General features: G+C 37.7%; 1 protein-coding gene across 1 annotated transcript; it reads right to left on the bottom strand.

Moving 5' to 3' along the window:
• Positions 1-1,942: 1,942 nt before the first annotated feature.
• On the bottom strand, positions 1,943-19,893 carry LOC139131261 (uncharacterized). Its single transcript, XM_070697252.1, has 4 exons — positions 19,703-19,893; positions 6,710-6,926; positions 6,030-6,179; positions 1,943-5,280 (listed from the first exon to the last, which is right to left on the bottom strand). The coding sequence occupies exons 1-4, from the start codon at positions 19,799-19,801 to the stop codon at positions 5,186-5,188; spliced, it is 561 nt and encodes a 186-aa protein (XP_070553353.1). The 5' UTR covers positions 19,802-19,893; the 3' UTR covers positions 1,943-5,185.
• Between the last annotated feature and the right edge of the window lie 981 nt (positions 19,894-20,874).

Raw genomic sequence — 20,874 nt, 5'->3', positions numbered from 1 at the left:
ATCTCGAATACATTGCCAATTAAGGGAAGGCACGCATGCGTGTATGGGACAGTTTTACGGACACTCAAATTTTGACAATACTTTGCTTATCTGCTGCTCGTGTGGTTTCATATAGTTATAAACATTTACAGAAATGGAAGTTTTCACAATCTTCTATTTATGAAAATAAACAAAAATACATATATGCCAGGAAAGGTAAGGTCCGAGCTGCGCACCGCCTCGAATTACAGAACAGGTCAATACAATGTCGACTCAATGTCTGTTATCCGCTATGAATGTGTACTTATAAGTTTGCTCAGCAAATTGCAAGTCTCGGCGTACAGTGTAGCAAGGCGATAGCTTGCATTCAGAGTTGTACGAGTTCATTTTTACAGTGGTTTCAGCAGGGCTTTTCTGTCCGTATAAAATCGTGACTCAATCGCGACTCAGTCCCTTTATCAGATTTTGAAAGACGCGGTCCATTGCTAGAATGCAATTTTTGACGGAATTAAAGATTTGGTGGTGAAACGAGCAATATGACTGTCTTTGACCTGTAACGTATTCGATACAAAAGGGCACAGCCGTGTGTCTGACCATAGTATAGATTATATGTCAAATATTTCAGTTCGTTAATGGTTTATTCAGGTGATTTGCAAACAGCTGATATGAGTCACACTCAATTAATTTAGCAATATACTAATGAGTCACAGCACTTGTATATGCCGACAAAGACTTGCCTCGTCTAAAACAAGGAACAGTTATTACAATAACATTTGTAATGAAATCGCCGTCGAGGGCGCTCTTTACCAAAAAAAACCCTACAGCAATCACGATTATTCCTTGATGGCGGAACAGGTTGCAAGTTTGATTATGAATCACCCCACTCTTCCGAATTTCTGTGCAGTAAAAATTATCAAATTAATAAGCAAGTTAAAAACGTTGCAAACATTGGTCAACTTGTTGAATAAATCAACATCAACCTGACATAGTGTAAGCCTGAAAGTATTTTCAACTATAAACACCCCCTCATGTATTTTGGGTTTCGTTCGTTTAGTTTTTGCTGAGTCATCACAGTCAAAATTCGATTATTGGAGGACAAGAATAAAACATATATCGCAGCACGGGTACACCTGCAAATATATCATGAGCGGATGTTTATAGCTATAGGAGAGTGTTCAAAGGGAAGGGCAGTCCAGTCTGTAGCTGTGCTTGTAGGACCTATAATGACTCTTCCTTAGAAGAGTAATGATGCTATGCACAACACATCCCAATTCATCTTGTGCATATCGAGAATTTTGAAATGGCGTCTCTACCGACATTGATGACCGCTGCCGAGGCAGCTTTAAATAAATCCAAGGGACGCTACCGAAGTTTATTTGGTAAAGATTTGCAGTGACATGAAGCTGCAAAATTTTGGTGAACTATGAACATGCATCCAATGCATATTTTGCTTCATATTTGCTTGACATTCATCGCCAATTTCTGGGAACAGGCAATGTTTAGCAAACAGTCGGAGACGGGACGACCCCTGCCCCTTTAAGATAAAACTGCTATTAAGATAAATGTTTATCAAGCAGACTGTGAATTAAGTTCAATAATGATCTCGCACACCGAGACACGCGAGTAATTCTTTCGAATATGACCTACATGTAAAATGTATCTGTGAGCCGCGAAGTAATAACCATCGCTATTGTTTACCTTTTTTCATCAGCGTCGAAAAACTTCCAATACTTGTCTACATAGACTGGCTTTTCTTGGGCGTACGCGGCAGTAACTGGTACATCAAGATATACACCACAGTCTGTCAGGATATTACCGTTTTGATATTTGAATGCCCACAGACTTTGGACAGTCTATTGTTCTACTTACAAACAAGTACACTTACACAATGGAATGTACTCAAAGTAATCAAAATCGATCTTCCAAAATTATGCAAATAAATACGAAAACAAACTTGAATCGCTTCATTTTGTCAATGGCAATCTTTAATTAAAATGCAAGTTATTTCTCTGCGCGGCCCGATGATTTCACAAACTTGTTGACATTCAAAGTGGCAGTATCAAAATATTTGTGTACATGATTCGAAAAATGAATAAGACTTGGATGTTTGTCTACTACAAAGCCAATGTCGAAGCGATAATTTACTCTTAGCTAAATTCATGTTTGATTGGCTTTCATATGCTCATCAGTCGAACACAAAATGTGTAGAATATAGAAAATTCATTGTAATTCCTACTTCTTAATACTTTCACAGACCTGCGATAAAACATGTCTGTGATGTTCTCTGGTAAGTTATGTAAAGATACTATATAAGTAAAACTTATCAGCATGTAAATTCTACTCTTTGTTACTGTATTGTTCTTGTTGATTTCAATAATCCACAGACTTCTTCGCTCCAGGGTACCGTCGCAAAGATGTATACGTACTAGATAAAAGTGTGGTCATAAAGTATCTCAGCTCGCTTGCAAATACAACAAGCCAATTAATATGCTACCAGATGACCATGGAAACTGCTATTTCGATCGACAAAAATATACAACATAATTCTAAATTATCCATGGTAACATCTTCGGTATTTTTTGCATTAAAAATTGTTATCAACATTCATACACATTTCATATGAACATTCGCAACTGAAAGACAGTGCTCTGTAACCATAGACACTTCAGAGCGCATTGCTGTTACGTTATTAGCAAAGAAAGGACAAGGTAAATCTGATCTAATGTGACAGAATTGCGTAGAATTCTTTTGTAAATGAAATCAACAAAACTTTCGCCGGCACGTGCATTTCAAGTTTACTTCCTAAATTTGCCGATGTTCGTACTACAGTCGTTCGGTAATGTAATACAGATTTTTCAGGACCCTCTCTCACATGATATCGAGAGTAAATTCTGGTATTTTGATTATATGAAGTATTCAAAGGTCACCGTTTTGTTGCAGGAAAACTGTAACACGATTGGAACTGATTTTTGGATAAATGGATATTTATAGGTGCCCTATAGCTGAATGTTGCAATATTACAAATTACTCATAAAAACAAGTGTATAACTTAAAAATCAAAGCAGATGAGCTTACATTTGCAGATTACTACAGACATTATTACTTCACCATCCAGTTATTTCAACTTAGTTCCAATAGTGTTCTGTTCAAGAGTGGACGACCAAAGTATGGACCCATGCTAACGAAAATTCTAGAATGTGAATCAAGTAAGGTAACTTAAGGATCAATCAGACATATTTTGAAAGCAAAATGATACATGTCTTATTATATTACTTTGGGATTATTCTTACGATGTATGTCATGTGTGACAGCGCCCGCTATGTGCTACTCACTTTTAAGCATGGCTGATCACACACCTAAAAACACCATAATATGGTCTTTTTCTCATGGGCAAAGAAAATGCTAACGGACGCGGGCGGAAATTTTTCACAGCTGCACTTAGACATATACATTCAATTGCAAACATGACTCTCTCTCTCTCTCTCTCTCTCTCTCTCTGTGCGACATAATCACATATATAGCACCAACACTAAGCCATTCTTACAAAATAGAATACTTTAGGTTTTTTGTCTTACTGTTAATTTGCGCTACTGTAACAGATGAATTTCTCTACTGATATCGTAATGTCAACTCTTCTATTTTACACTTAATTGATATTACACAAAATTCTTGAGGGTAAAAAGTATTTTATCATATTCGAAAATGAAATTAAGAATTCGTCATAATTTTTCTGAAAGACGCAACGCACAAAATGATAATAGTGTTGGCCACTATATCTCACAGTATTACGTTTCACACAGGTCATTATAAAGCTGCAACGATAACCTTTGCCACATTGCATCTGTCAAATACTGCGATAAAATATGAACTGTTAAATTGGTACATTGCATTCTAAGTGTTCGAAGTGTACTATTTTGCTGATATATGTCATCATTGTCGTTAAAAACAAACTTTAAGTAATATCTTACAGCAGAGGAAAAGTTGATATTAAATACTACATCATGCAAGTATATTGATGGCGCAAATACAGCGACCTGATTGGTGGAGATGTCAAAGAGCAAAAACCCTGACGTTCCACGCCAGAATTGCAATACACTGTTATGATATAATAACAATTAACCACACCTAGCGACGGTATACAACGAGATTTTGACCAGTTCACAACTCATATATGCACTCGTGCTCGTGAATATATGCCGTGAACTGGTCAAAATCTCGTAGTATACTGTGGTTTATTGCTTCACTGTCGCTCGATCGAAATCGTTAAATCAACAATGGCTAAATCTAACCAGGGTAGTATTGTGATTTATTATCGGGTATGGGGTAAGTGTACTAAACATTGGTGAAGTGGAACTGAAGCTGCGCAGATGATGCACCGATTGAACTGACTTCATATAAATGTATCCACTGAATAAAACAACTATTGTCAATGCCTGGATGCCTTTCTGCATGTTTTATCTGTATTTTGTATTAGATTTGGAAAATACGGTCATCCTTTCTTGCAGATCAACAAATGCATCACATCAGATTTTCAAGAGTCGGCAAACTCTAAGTAGCCATATCGTTCACATCTACTAACTGACTCCTTAACACTTAAGTATGCTAATATCACTTTTGTGGCCAGCCAAAATAATGAAAAATGACCCCACTGAAAGCGTGCTCTCCTTTTCGAATTAAATTATTGCGTACTTTCAGTCAAAAATATCACTGAAGAGGGCTACCAATATCTGTCGCAGCTTTTACTTAAACACCTCTTGAGTTCATGTGAAACCAACAAAATCAAAATCATCAAAATGTTGCATTAATACATTTTTGGTAATATCTAATCTCGGTGTCAATGGATAGCGGAGTTGACAGCCATATGGAGAATATCATTTCTGACTTTCACATGGTACACGTTTTACATGTGTTACGTAGAGTAATATGAGAACATGCCAAGCGTCACGTGATCGGTAGGTTTTGACTGATCTGATACATAAAGTTTTTACAGTGAAGGTTCTTTTACATGCCATTAAATGCTGACCTATGAACACGTTGATCAGTGTCTTCACCAACCAGCTGTCTTGCCTCCTGAGATAATCCCCTGGTATTGTGATGTTAACATTTTTACCTTAGACATATATTGGACCGGTCAGAATCTACTGGCAGTGTTTCTCATGAAATGCGAAAAGATGACTGGAATGTACGCGAAACTTAACATTGGCATTTAATGATCTCCCGCCCGAAATTCGAAATCCGCCTCGCCGCCTGTGATACCGCTGTAACCACCTTGTTCTTCCCTTGATTTCGGTAAACAGCAGTCTGTGAATAAAATCGAACTTGCCTTTAGGGCATGCAACGTAACAATAAAAGTCATCGGCCTGTCATCACTGTTTGCTGAAATTCGCAGTGGTGCCGTTCTATTCCAAAATGGAAAAAAAACCAAACATATAGTGCTAGCATGATAGAGGTGGTGTTGATTATATTGATGATGATGATGATGGTGATGTGGTGACGATGGTAGTGGCGGTGATGGTAGTGGCGGTGATGGTGATGGTGATTATAGTGATGGTGATGGTGGTGGTGGCGGCGGCGGTGGTGGTAGAAATTGTGGTGGTAATGTTGCCCGTATATCTTTTCATCTATCGCATATGAATGAATATAATATTGATGACTACAAACAGGTTACAACATTGTCATTCTCTTTAACTATTGCATTATTTTGGGTGAGACCACTTTTTGAAAATATCATGGCTTCTGTGACTGGTTCTTTTGTGAGAGTTTGAAGAAAATAACAATGATAGAATTGACTTTCTAAGTTAAAGTTAATAGAAGTGGCTGTCACTGCACGATAACGGTGTACTGCCTTAAAGTTAAGTTGAAAAATTTGTCAATAGAAAGTGAAAGACAGACGACCCTGCAAGTGAAAATCATGTACTGTCGAGTTATTTCATAACGTACTATGCTAGAACTTCTTTAATACTATTTGTTTTTAGGGCACGTTGAGTCACGCGATGTCTTGATTTTGGCACTGTATAAACAAAAGAATTTCAAGCGTGGTCGCTATTTACCTCTGATTGAGTGATAGCATTTGTACATATTCCGTTTACAGCATAAGGCTAGGATCGCGATGATGGCGAAACACAGCAGGACAATACATACAGGAACCACAATCCATAGAACATTTTGCTGCACCGTTAAACCATCGCTAGCTGGAGGGCCTGAAAACCACACAGCAAGTACATTAGTTTCGCATTGATGATGAACATAGCCAAGTACATAATAATACGTAATGGTTTCTCTTCCGCCAAGATACATGTACACATACACATCGCCTTCCTTTCTGTAGGAGGTAAGGGATCCATTACACGTACGGTCTACTTCCGTGTGTTTCTCTTTCGGGATGAAATGATTGGATTTTTTAGTATCAGATTTCGATATTCTCGGATGGAAAAGTGGTTAGCTTTACGGGACGTCACCGTTGAGAGAACGTTAGCCTCGGCATTAAAGGAGGTATTGTTGAAATCGCAACTCTTTTGTCCACAAAGTACTACACTTATCTGCCGAGTGTCATCTCAGCATAAACTGAAATACACACTCACGCATGCGTGGACACTTTAACGAGAGTCTTTCCATCTTTCCATACAGTATCCATTGACCTTCACTCGAGCAAATTATGAGTCAGGGTTACATATGTAGCATTGGATGGAAATGAATGGAAGAGTATACAAAAGTTATTATATCTATTTACCTTCCGTTGGGCAGTCTTTGGTGCGCTTACATTTGTCGGTGAGTCCATGTTTCTCGCATGCCCTCTCGACTGTTGGATGTTCCCCGCAGCACGGGGAACACTTTTCACACTCGTCCGTCAAGTTGTTGTAATAGTAAGTCGAGTTGCATACACATTCCCCTCCGTCAAAGTAGCTGTTCGGTGGGCAGGTGTTGGTATATTGCACATTCACCGCGTACTATCGTATGAAAATAGTGATAATTAAAATTAAATATGTGATTCAAGAAATCCATAACATTCGATATTGATACAAACGTAGGTGCAATATGTAATTAATTATATTTCTTCGCCATTAGGAAACTGCTATCTTAAACTCCTTCAGATATATCGCTATGAATATCATCATTTATATACTTTAAGTTCCTTGCTTGTGAAAATGACAGTGCTATACTATCGGTTACGCCACTTTCATCAACCTCTTGCCAGTATCATATACAGAGTAGCTGTTCGAAATGTTGAAACAAGGTTATTTTCTAAATAGAAACTTAAGTTCTTTGCGCTATCGCGAACTAAACGTGGGAACAAACTGGATTGTACGGAATAAATTTGACGTTGTTATGTAGGTCATTTCCCCCACACTCATCATGACCTGAGTTCAATTAGTCTAGAACATTCTCAAGGTCACTGCCCTTGATGACCTCACAACCTTGAATTCAATTAGTCATGTTTGAATGTTCTGGAAAGTTGATTAGTTGTGTAAGGGAGATAATTTTAGAACAGTAATTAGCATGTCAATAAAAGTTCTAGATTGTTCTTATATGCCTTTATAAAAGGGACGTGCACAGCTTCCAGTCAGACTTTTGGGATCGTGTCTCTTGTGTGTTACTAAACTCCAGCAGTAGTCATTCTCAAGACTTTTCAAGACCTTTACTGCCAACGCTGGATTTATACTGTGGACTTTGTGCAGCTTCAAGCTTGCAAGGACTGCTCATTCATCCAACTGACTGTTACAACTCTGAGACTGGAGCTTTGCCGTCCCAGATGAGATAAGTAGTCTGTACACTTTTAAAGCTTGTACTCTGTCCCTGACTTAGCAATTAGTTTTGTTTTCGTAATAAATTTTGTTTAAACGTAAACTGCTGAGTTCACCCTTTTGTTCGTTTTCTCTGCACGTAACAATTGGGGCTTGTCCGGGATACGAATATTTTGAGCCGTTTGACAACATTTTGCCTACCTTTTCAAAACTACTGTATACTGTGAACTCAGCGAAATTCAATCATGGCGGAATTCAAGCCAGACGAATTTATGGATGACCTTGATCAGGACACATTTAATTCCCTCAGAAAAGACAACCTCATAGCACTGGCCAATTTCCTTAAAGTAGATGTCAAAAGATCTATGCGCAAGCGAGAAATACAGTTCAAGATTGCAAAACATTTAGTTAATTCTGGCCATTTTGAGGAGTCTGCCTTAAAAGATTATGAGCCTGAGTCTTCCTTCGAACTCAAAAATTGGAATTAGAAATACAGGCAGATTTCGAGCTAAAAAAATTGGCATTAGAAAAAGAAAAAGAATTACAAATGAAAGAAAAAGAATTGCAAATGGAAAAGGAGAGACAGGCATTAGAAAAAGAAAAAAATACAATTAGAAATGGAAGAAAGACAGAAAGAGAGGGAATTGGAAATGAAAGAAAAAGAATTGCAAATGGAAGAAAGACAAAGGGAGAAAGAAAGAGAGGAAAAAGAAAAGGAAAGAGAATTAGCAGAACACCGACTGCAGTTAGAAATGAGACGTTTAGAGCTTGGACAGTCAGGAAAATTCTTCCCTTCAGACAAGTTTGACATCACTAAGCATTTCAGGTTAGTTCCCCCTTTCCAAAAAAAGGATGTTGATAAATATATCCTTCATTTCGAGAAAATTGCTCAGAGTCTGAATTGGCCTAAGGAGTCCTGGTCTATGCTTTTGCAGAGTGCTTTGGTGGGTAAAGCCAGAGAAATTTACATTCAGTTGTCAGTAGAGCAGGCTTCAAATTATGATTCTGTGAAGGAATTAATTCTCAAGGGCTATGAGTTGGTGCCTGAAGCTTACCGTCAGAAATTTAGGGATTGTGAGAAGGTGAAAGATCAAACTTATGTTGAATTTGCTCGAACAAAAGAACAACTGTTTGATCGTTGGTGTTCTTCGGAAAAGGTCAGTCAGAATTATGACAAATTACGACAGCTTGTTTTGATTGAGGAATTTAAAAGGTGCATCCGGAGTGACATCAAGACGTTTATCAATGAACAAAAGGCAGATACATTGGAGGTTGCTGCACGTTTGGCCGATGATTATTCATTGACCCACAAATCTTCATTTCTCAGCAAACCATCCAGTCCTTTCATACAGAAACAATGCAGGTAAATTTAACTCCTCCTTTTCATCCAAGAATTTCTCAAAGGACAGTAGAAATCAAATGACAACAGTTCACAAAATTCAAGTAACACTTCCACATCATCAGATCCCAAGTCTCAATCTCCTTCTGACAAACAGTTCGGTACACTTTCTTGTAATTATTGCAAGAAAGACGGCCATTTAATGTCAGATTGTTTCAAATTGAAAAGAAAACGTGAAGGTCAAAGTGGTCAAAGTGGATCTAAGCCACCGGCTTTATTTCTTCATCAACTCAATTAGAGTCTAATAATGTGTGCAACACATTTTCTGAGGTTAAACCCCTCTTATCCCCAATTAATGAGGTCAAGGTCAATTCTTCTCAAGATAGCATTATGGGTATTTTCGAGCCATTTATTCATAATGGTTTTATATCACTTTCTAGTGATTTCTCTTCCGCTACCCCTGTCAAAATTTTAAGAGATACCGGGGCTTCCCAGTCTCTTTGTTGGCAGATACCCTGCCGTTTTCTGAAAAGTCATTTTCAGGTTCTAAAGTTCTTATTAAGGGGGTAGATTGTAATGACTACATTCCTGTTCCTCTCCATAATGTCTATTTGTCTTCGGACTTTGTTTCTGGACCTGTGGCTTTAGGTATTAGGCCTTTTTTGCCTTTTGAAGGGATTCACCTTCTTCTTGGAAACGACCTTGCTGGGGACAAGGTCATTACTAATCCACTTGTGACTGATAATCCTAGTTTAGATCAGGATCCAGAGCCAATTGAACAAGAGATACCCGATTTATTTCCTTCATGTGCCATTACTCGAGCCATGTCAAAGAAAACTTCCGAGAATCAAAATACTCTCAAAAATAATGTCACAGATGTTGACTTAATGACACCTTTCTCAGTCAGGTGTTTGACACGGATCATTCCGTTATCCCTCGTGGATTTGAAACTTCCAGTAAAACTTCTGCTGACCAAAGTCAGACATTTTCTAGATCAAATCTCATTGCAGAACAACACAAAGACCCAGATATTTTGTCTTTGTTTGACAGGGTAGATGATGAAGGTAAAACTTCAGATAGCTCTGTTTCCTATTATACAAAATCTGGTATTCTCATGCGTAAATGGAGACCTCCAGATGTTTTGGTTGATGACGATTGGGCTATAAAACATCAAATTGTGATTCCAAAGCCCTATCGTGCTGAAATATTGCGCCTGGCCCATGAAACGCCCTGGGCTGGTCACTTAGGAGTCAGAAAACTTATCATAAAATTCTCAGTCACTTTTATTGGCCTAATCTCAGGCAGGATGTAGCACATTTCTGTAAAACTTGTCACACATGTCAATGGTAGGAAAGCCGAATCAGACCATTCCAAAGGCCCCTTTACAGCCAATTCCTGCATTTCAAGAACCATTTAGTAGGATTCTAATAGACTGTGTTGGGCCCCTACCAAAAACAAGATCAGGAAATGAGTACATGTTGACAATAATGTGTACATCAACTCGGTTCCCAGAAGCCATACCACTGAGAAACATAAAGACAAAGACTATAGTGAGAGCTTTAGTCAAATTTTTCACTTTATTTGGCCTCCCTAAATGTGTCCAGTCCGATCAAGGCTCCAACTTTATGTCTGGTATTTTTCAACAAGTAATGGATCAGCTAGGCATTAAACAGTATAGGTCATCCGCCTATCATCCAGAAAGTCAGGGTGCTCTTGAGCGATTTCATCAAACTTTGAAAAACATGATTAGGACCTACTGTTTTGACACAGAGAAGCAGTGGGATGAAGGAATTCATTTTTTGCTCTTTGCTGTTAGAGAGTCAATTCAGGAGTCTCTTGGTTTTAGCCCATTTGAGCTTGTATTTGGACATACAGTCCGTGGCCCACTTAAGCTCGTTAAAGAGAAATTCCTATCAGACGATGATGATTGTCTGAATATTTTGCAATATGTGTCAGATTTTCGTACGAAACTCTCTAAAGCATGTGAATTAGCCAGAGAAAATCTTGAGTCATCTCAGCAGTCAATGAAAACCAAATATGATAAAAGCACCTCAAAACGGAAGTTTGAACCAGGTCAAAAAGTTCTTGTTCTACTTCCAATTCCTGGCAAACCACTCCATGCTCGTTACTTTGGGCCATACCTAATTGATAAGAAATTGAGTGATTTAAATTACATCATAATAACACCTGACAGGCGAAAACAAAAACAGCTATGTCACATAAATATGCTTAAGCCATATTTGGATAGGGATAATCCTACTATAACTCAGCCTGTCAGTGCAGTCAGTTCAAACCATTATGAAGATAGTAATACTGAAACTGACTTGAGTGAAAATACTCTAAACTCAAAGCTGGGCTCGGTCAAGCTTCAGAACTCAGGAATCCTGGAGAAGCTGGAGTCTACAAAGTTGGCACACCTCCAGCCAGAACACCAACAACAGCTGAAAGAACCAATCCATGAACATTTGTTCCAAGATGTTCCAACGAGGACAAACATCATCTACCACAACGAAGATGTCTGCGACAGTAATCCAGTGGAACAACATCCAGACGGACTGAATCCTGCGAAAGCGGAATATCTCCAGGAGGAAGCCGAACAATGACTTTATCGAACTCAGTAAAAATAACCGGACTTTGCCGTGCATACTTTATGCCAAATTCAGTGCCATTTCAAGTTTTCCAACAACAAATTGCAAGAAGATAGTCATGGGACATCCTGTTTGCTACTTTTCACACAAATTTAACAAATCCCAGAGAAACTACTCTACAATTGAAAAAGAGTGTTTATCTTTGATATTAGCTTTACAGCATTTTGAAGTTTATGTTACTTCTTCAAATCAGCCAATAGTGGTTTATATTGATCACAACCCTCTTGTTTTTCTGCAGAAATTTAAAGGCAAAAATCAGAGATTGCTAAGATGGAGTTTAATGTTACAGGAGTTTAATCTTGACATTAGACATATCAAAGGCAGAGACAATTTAATTGCAGACTGTCTCTCTCGTATTTAGTTTATTGTTGTTCACTTTCAAGAAATTTTACTTTAGAGTAAAACAAAATTTGAGTACTTAAATCCTTTTCAAGATTACATTTGTAAAGAAAGATTTTCTTTGAAAAATTTTCTTTTTTTGAAGAGGGGGTGTGTTATGTAGGTCATTTCCCCCACACTCATCATGACCTGAGTTCAATTAGTCTAGAACATTCTCAAGGTCACTGCCCTTGATGACCTCACAACCTTGAATTCAATTAGTCATGTTTGGAATGTTCTGGAAAGTTGATTAGTTGTGTAAGGGAGATAATTTTAGAACAGTAATTAGCATGTCAATAAAAGTTCTAGATTGTTCTTATATGCCTTTATAAAAGGGACGTGCACAGCTTCCAGTCAGACTTTTGGGATCGTGTCTCTTGTGTGTTACTAAACTCCAGCAGTAGTCATTCTCAAGACTTTTCAAGACCTTCACTGCCAACGCTGGATTTATACTGTGGACTTTGTGCAGCTTCAAGCCTGCAAGGACTGTTCATTCATCCAACTGACTGTTACAACTCTGAGACTGGAGCTTTGCCGTCCCAGCTGAGATAAGTAGTCTGTACACTTTTAAAGCTTGTACTCTTCCCTGACTTAGCAATTAGTTTTGTTTTCGTAATAAATTTTGTTTAAACGTAAACTGCTGAGTTCACCCTTTTTGTTCGTTTCTCTGCACGTAACAACGTGATAGCATGCTATGTAAATGTGCTACTGGAACACTCTTAGGCTGGCGCTTCGTAGTCGTCTGCAAGCCAAACTTCAAAAATCTGAATCAATTTTACTTTACAGCACGGTTCTGGTTTATGATAGCCGATAACGAAAAGCAGAATGTCTCTCTTTTCGGTTTCATTAAATGTTAACAACGGTTCCCAATGTTCAGATAATCAATTAAGAATGAACAACTTCGCTAGCCAAGAGTGTTTTTTCAGGCACATGTCGCTCTCATGAAACAAAGTTGATTGGGGAGACAATGCTACGCTGACCTAACCAGGCCGTTCGGAGCGGATGAATGGCATGTGGACCGGGTCGCTATATATATCACTTGTCAGGCCAGGACGCATATCAAGTTGGCTAGGAAATTATGAGTATGAGATCACTTTTTGGTAAAATCAGTTACTAAAATTCTCCGTTGTTGTTGTTGTTGTTGTTGTTGTTGTTGTTGTTGTTGTTGTTGTTACTGCTGCTGCTGCTATCCGACCAACAGTCTATGTATCATTGCCGTAAAATATTTTTTTAGTTATTTGGATATCATTACAGACGGTTAATGTATCGATCCGATATATCGATCGTCTAGAATCAGACAGTTAGTGAATTTCATGTTCAAACATAGCATTCTATCCGTGTTTATCGGATCGCACTATTCTTGTCTTGCACTGATGCCAAACGCTTGAAGCAGCTGTATACCGTCGCATCATCGTAAAATTATAGTATTTAGGCCACACATCCAGGACAACATGGCGATATATTTGCAGATGTCAATTCAAAATACATGTACTTTGCAGTTGTGATGAGTTCGAAAGCTGTATTGTAAGGGGCATGAATAAGGTAGGCTTCAAACAGTAAGTAGGTCAATGACCTCAAACACTTCATGGTAAAGCTGAAATGTCGGGCGGAAATCGATTGATGAATCCATTCAAAAGTGTCAGGTAATGGACGTTCCTTTAAAACGTAGAAAAACAGGATATACGGAATATTAGCCGACAGCCTCTGATAATAGCGATCCTTAATTCTTGGTCATCTCTCAGAGTCTATGGTTGGTCTGTCCACCATCGTCTCAGGAGATTAAATGTTTAATTTAGGCGGCTAACAAAAACACCTTTGAATGCTGTAGTAAAAGGTAAAACACGTGCCGTAACCCTGTGTATGTGTATGCTTGTCTGTATTTTTCATTCAAATTGCACATATAACCTAAGGGTGTTTTCCTGACTCTCGTACAGTCACTGCACAGTACAATGTTCGCGGTACTTAATTACAATGAAAGACATGCCCGTGGTCGATATTTCCAAGGCTTGAAGATGACGAGGACTAGAACTGGCATTATACGGAAAGCGACATCGTTTAATATTCTAAACAGTTGCCAAAATTTCCCTCAGGTTTAGTAGCACAGCCCCCTTGCCGGACACAGCTTGGGTGTAGAAACAGCCGCAAACCACACAGGAAAGAATTTAACCTCTGCGAGTGTCCACTCCAGCAAATTCTGAATGGCGCTTTGTGCTACACCAGACGGTAAATATTCGGGGTCAGCGAGTTCACAGCTCTCTCGTTTACGATTTACAGATATTTTATGAGGTCTCCACGAAGTCGCTATAGAAAGTTTGGCGAACATTTATGCCATAGTAACAAGCATGTACGTGTGTACCACATGCGTATACTTTTGGCCTGAGATCTATTAAGTTGTTTATAGGATGCTGCAAATATGAGATCTTGTGCACTGCCCTATTACCTAACGCCACTTCCGTCAGAATGGGTCATTCGTGTAAGTATAAACTCGGGCCATGGGTTCGAAACTCTACTTGACATAGTTGTTGTTGATGAGTTGATGAAAATAGAACGATCAGTTGTCTCAAATGCGACGACACTGTCGGAGGTGTGGATTATGCAAAGCGTACGGGATGATAATACTCACTATTCCGAGGAAACTGCAAAGAACGACGACTACAATATTGTGCAAAGTCATGACAGGCGACGAGAACACTGCATCGGGGACAGGAACGGATATAGATTCACAGAGCCTTATTATGCGCACAAGCTTTGCGCAGAATGCAGTTTCAACAAATCGCCTGAACTGGTATCAAATGCCCGGCCTAGCGTAGTATGCAGTGTGATTGTCAACGCTTTGCATAAATTTAGAAGTTTCGATCTGTCGCTACTATAAATACAGCTCAGAAAAATCTGGAAACGAATGAAGTGACTCAATTATTGCAAATTAGGTCAATTAAAATGCCTGCCTACTTAGATTATTATATACAATGTACAAATGACATACTAGTAAAGGTATATAGATACCCGGGGATAGATACACTACACATAAATACATACATACATACACATACATACATACATACATACATACATACATACATACATACATACATACATACATACATACATACATACATACATACATACATACATACATAGTATAAGCAATAGTTTACTCGACGGATATACGGAGTGCATATTTTTGGTAGAAAACCTTAATTTTGGATTAAATGATGAAATTAATGTCAGTCAAAAACTTGATACTACTTAAAATTTAATATCTCAATTGAAAGCAGAGTAGATGTATAAAAACAAGACACTGTTGTTTAACGTTACCTATTCTCATTTTTAATGGCAGGGCTTGAAAGACTGACATTACAAAATTGATTAAAATTATGATAAGTAAAATTGAAATGACTCTTATTTCGAATATAGGAACTTTATTGCTAAACAAAATTATCGTTTTGTTATATAGTATTTAAAGAAATGATGTGAAAAATTAACAAAATTTATCCCAGCAAAAATGAGTTACATTTTTTGGAATATTAAAAACTTTAGAAAAAAGAAGCAAGGAAGAGGGTAAGTTGCATAACTTGACACTTCTTTTCCATCCAACATATGGCTGCTTGTCATGCTAAAAAGGTAAACCCAGCCGGTACATTAATGTTTGGGTAACAAATTAATGAAATTGAATGAATCTTTTCAACAGGCTATTTTGAACAAACTACAATGTGTTATTTGCAACACAACCTTTAAATATACAAATCTCAATAAAGACTAAATTGAAGGTTTCACATGTAATATACTGTAACTTTTCCGTTGAAAATCTGTTATCTTTGTATTCTCACCAAGGAGTGCAATTCCCGCAGGTCACAGGTGAGAATTAAAAAATTCTCACCACACGCGGTGACAATAACAAGAGATTCTCACCAATTGCGAGAAAGTGATGTCCAGTCTCGCAATTTTTTCCTATAGTGAATTTGTAAAACTCGATATCTATGTATAGAACTTGAATAGATAATATGACGTACATGTAGCAGTCTTCATATTTTTCATCACACTCCTTTGTCTTGATGTTTATAATTATAAGGCTAAATTCAAGTGAAATATACATCTCATGAGGCAACTGCGTTTGAGCGCCACTTTGCTTGATCAAAACTGAAGACATGTAATGACAGCAATGGAAAAATTCTTTTAATGAGCTGTGCAGAACGATAACTCGAGCAATTCTTATGCTTTCTAGGTAAGTATGCTGATGTGTTTTCTTCCCTCACCGGTAATAGTCATGTTGCGAGGGTGGTGCAAATGATAGTCCATTACAATTAATTGGTATTGAAAAATACTCTGTTTCCCTTGCAAGAAAATTTAATATTTATATAATACCAAAATAAAAGACTTGCTTTAAAGGTACAACACGAAAAGAATAACTTCATATGGTTACACAATAAATTTCAGTTGAACATATGTAGACACGGAAAATGGTATGCGAGGAATGTCATGACAAACATAACAATATATTTGAAATAGACAACCAAAATATTTCAGAGCTTCACAAAAATAAAAATAGACAACCAAAATATTTCAGAGCTTCACAAAAATAAATTTTAACTTTCAGAAGGGGATTCGTGCATAAAAAATCTTATCTTGAGTTCTCTCTTTTTAAAATTACAACCTTTGATGAACAAAATTCTTGAAACGACGACTCAAAAATCAGAAATACTGGGTATTGAATATAAATAGGGACTTGCTTTAATGTCAGTAAAAACAAGATCTATTTCAGTAGGCATGTTTCTGTACGTAAAATTTACTTATCATGAACAACCTCACGTAACAATCATTTAGAAATTCGCTGTTGCATGCCTTAGTACAAAGGGTGGAATTGTGGTACAAATATGGTACGTAATCAAAGCCAGAATGCGCGAAAGATATAAAGCAGCACATGGAACCACAGTTACTCAGTTACTGCATCTTTTGTCTGATCTTCGGTCTTTAATGAAGCCTCTTCATTAATCTTTTCAAAGTCACCTCTGCATTGTACAGGTGGGTGTTCTTTGCAACAATGATCTAGTAAATAAATAATTCATAAACGTAGTCAATATTTGAGTAAATCCTGAATGTATTTCACCGCATCAAAGGCAGTAAAATCAGATAAATTCACACTGTGTTGCCTGTACTGTAGAATAATACACGTGTATTCACATGAGTCAACTTGAATACATGCTTGTTGAATACAAGCAACAGCTTCTTGACCGTATTCATCTGTTGTTATGCACTATATTCAGCTAAAATACAGGCAATAATCCATACTTATACCGTAAGTATTATAGGGTTTCATGCAGTGTTTTTCTCATTATGATTTGTGTTCATCAGTCACTTTGCCACGAGAAGGTAGAGTCAAGGCTTATCAGTTACTAGGATTTACTTTTTCAAGATCTGTAACCCAGAAAAAATTTAAATTCACTCAAAGATAGCATAACCAAAAAGTAAAATGATACAAAACACTTACTTTTTAGACATATTCTTACACGTTTACGACAAATGTATATCACTACAATACCATAATCACTCCCAGATACTGAAGACAACAATCGCCTTCCAGGAGGTCAAAAGTTAGCTGCATGATGAAGAAAATCATTTACGGTGATAATTTAATTTTTGCCATTTTAGCTTTCTACATTAATTTCGCCCTGTTTATAAAATTAAGTTTTTGTTCTTCTCCAAATTAATGCTAAATTTTCTTGTTTTCAACTTGTTCAATTGCCAGCAATGTTCAGCTTGTATGTGTGTTATGTCCGAAGTTGCTGTTGACAACCGAATCTCCTGTGATCAATGTTATGTATTTCAACGTAAATGGGGCGGACTGTGAATAAACGTAGTAGTTTTACAGAAGAAAACCAAAGCAAATATCACAAAAATTGCAGCTATCGTCCCTTTACATGTGTCGTTTAGAGTTGTTGAAACTGAGTGTTGTCGGAGTTTTTGCAAATTTTAAGAGTAAAGATCGTCAACATATTATAAGTGACATGTGCACGTGATGCCATTAATCACGAAAACCGTCCTTTGAAGATGGAAAATATAGTAGTATTACCTTGAGTGAAGTTTGATGCAAAATGGTGGTCGATGGAGAACTTTATCTTTTAGAATCAGCACAGAAGCGATTTTGGTGACGAAATCAATGTGCGAAAATTGAAACAAGTGGTGTTTCGATCTGCCAATACCATTTCATAAATATTGATGCGAATAGAAATCGGATTATTACTCCCCGAATATTATTTATTTACCATCTTGACCCAGCTGGGGTAAGGGTTGGGACAGAGACACTTGATGGTCAAGGTTAATATTAGGTTGGCAAATGTGTATAGGATAAATGTCCTAGAATAGAACCAGCATTTCTATAACGTATGCTGTGGCTCAACGGTAATTGAAGTACACAGGAACAGTCGTCAATACCCATGATACTCAGACAGATACACGTAATTATGTAACTTATTTTCTTTTTTCATCGTTTTGGTTTTTTCTATCAACAAGTCGAAAGTGGGCTTTACTTCACTTCTGCTAACATGTTTATTAATAAAAGTTGGAAAATATCTCAAAGAAGAATGCCTTCATCATTAAAACTTCTATCTTTACTGTGTCAACATTATCAATATTGTAAGCGTACCTGGCGGCGGACAACCTTTCATAGCTTTGCACGAATCCTCGGCCCTACCCTTCTGAACGCATTCCTCAATCCTTGTCGAGTCCTGGCAACAAGGGGAACACTTTTCGCACTCGTCTGTCAGATCATCCATGAAATAGGCATCGTCGCAAACGCAGCTTCCGTTGACGGGATGTGAGTGAGGAAGCGATTCGCAAGGTCTCGGTGTCACTTGCTTATTGGCAATCACCTGAAATGATGGCCAGTTAATTGTTTCATGGGTCTCTCTCTTCAGTGATAAATTGTTGAAATGATCACACTGCATAAGTGCCGCTGAAAAGCAAATTTTTAGTATCATCGCGTTCCCTCGTAAACAGCCGGGGGCAATTGTCAAAAATATGTTCTGATTGAAGACATGCTACGGATCCTGAGCAGATGTCAGAAGTACAGTTACTGGCGAAAGGGCAATTTCATATGTATTTTCGTCGTTCACACATTTCTTGTTCCTAGATCTAGATTTCTTGACACAGGATGAGTTATTAAAATGCAACGTACGGTCAAAACCAGGTAGATGGTGACTATCACACACTGAAGACTACAGAGTGCGGTCTGACCAGTCACCATGACTACGGGGTGACAATAAAAAACAATTGCGAAGTTATGAGGGTGTATCTCACATACGCCTGATGCTTTCTGATGCAATTCATAATGTATTACAGACAAGCAATGAGCGCACCAATATGACATTTTTAATATTTTCAGATTTACCTATTGCAATAAGTGCTTTGTTCATATTCGTGAATAGAAATCAAGGCAATGACTTCCTACGCTTGGGGAGAACTCACTAAAGATAAACTTTGGACTTTCCGGGTTCAAATGTACACACTACTCAGAGTGAAGATTTAGAACGCTGCCGATGAAAATATACTTGTCTCGACCAGAGTGCATTACAAGTTTAGACAGAATATTCAATTCTATTTCATATAATGAATTCACACACCTGAATATCGGTCGAATGTCCAATAGCTACACAGCAAACACTTCGCGCTAACACGCACAGGATAACGCCCAGGTTTCTTCCGCCGGTTACGAGTATCATGATGCTGTCTCCTGTCCGCCTGAGTGTGTGGACGCTGGGCTCTACAGCACGACTTCCCTTCTTGACAGTTGACACACCTCGTGATTGTATGATGTCAGTTTATGGCAGATTATGCGTCACCATGCCTGACCGACAGGTTACGCACTTTTACGGCATTCTTCGTAACGTTGTATGCACTCTGTGTGTAATTTATCACTCTAACTGTACCGAGGAAACAATAATTTGAGTGTAGGTATTTCATGTGCGTCAAGGATAAATGAAAACAAGAAACGGCCTTTCCATGGGAAAGGAAGGAAGACAAACATTTAATTGGCATCTTTCACTTAATGCAAATGGCAAGATCTCGATTTAAAATCATGATGGTAAAGTATTCTGTACCTTCTTCTGGTTAACCTAATAGTGCTTTTATTTTCGGAGCAGTATTACCTTGGTCGCTATTGGGTGCGTCATGTAGGAATGAGAAATAGAATTAAACAGTTCGAGAAGAAATCATGTTGCATGAAAATACTTGACGTGTTTTTTTATTCAGCTAAACTGCATTTAAATATTGTTTAAAATCCTTCATTTTAAACATGTCACTGACTGCATACGCTACCTTCTTTACTGTGAATTTACCATTCGAAGAACAAGCTGCACATGCTGACTCGCTGATTTGACGTCCTTTCTTACATGATATTCTGTTTAAAAGTGGAATTGATTACAATCAGCTTTGCATAATGTAGATTAATAATTTTGCTTGTGTTAGATAGAGAATAGAAACTTACAGAAGGAGAAAACATGACCAAAAGTTTGCGACAGAGAAGCTTTGTTCTCGTCCACAACTTTGTATTAAATTTACTGTCACAGTGTAGCATACCTGAATGGCCATTCGACAAATTGAATGTTTTTTAGCTCATATTGGTATGTATATAAATACCAAAAAGAGCTTATATGGTGAGTCGATGGCGTCTGTATGTCTATATGTCTGTGTGTATGTATGTATGTATGTATGTATGTATGTATGTATGTATGTATGTATGTATGTATGTATGTATGTATGTATGTATGTATGTATGTATGTATGTATGTATGTA

This window comes from Ptychodera flava, chromosome 4 (assembly GCF_041260155.1).
Source record: "Ptychodera flava strain L36383 chromosome 4, AS_Pfla_20210202, whole genome shotgun sequence".
Classification (NCBI taxonomy): Eukaryota; Metazoa; Hemichordata; class Enteropneusta; family Ptychoderidae; genus Ptychodera; species Ptychodera flava.
The sequence above is the reverse complement of the archived record's forward strand: the minus strand, read 5'-3'. Positions and strand labels throughout refer to the sequence as shown.

Coding starts and splice junctions, on each gene's coding strand:
- LOC139131261 (XM_070697252.1), bottom strand. CDS start 19,801: ATGATACTCGTAACCGGCGGAAGAAACCTGGGCGTTATCCTGTGCGTG. Junction 6,180..6,709: donor CAAAGACTGCCCAACGGAAG/GTAAATAGATAT, acceptor TGTGGTTTTCAG/GCCCTCCAGCTAGCGATGGT. Junction 5,281..6,029: donor ATGCTATCACTCAATCAGAG/GTAAATAGCGAC, acceptor TTTTATTCACAG/ACTGCTGTTTACCGAAATCA.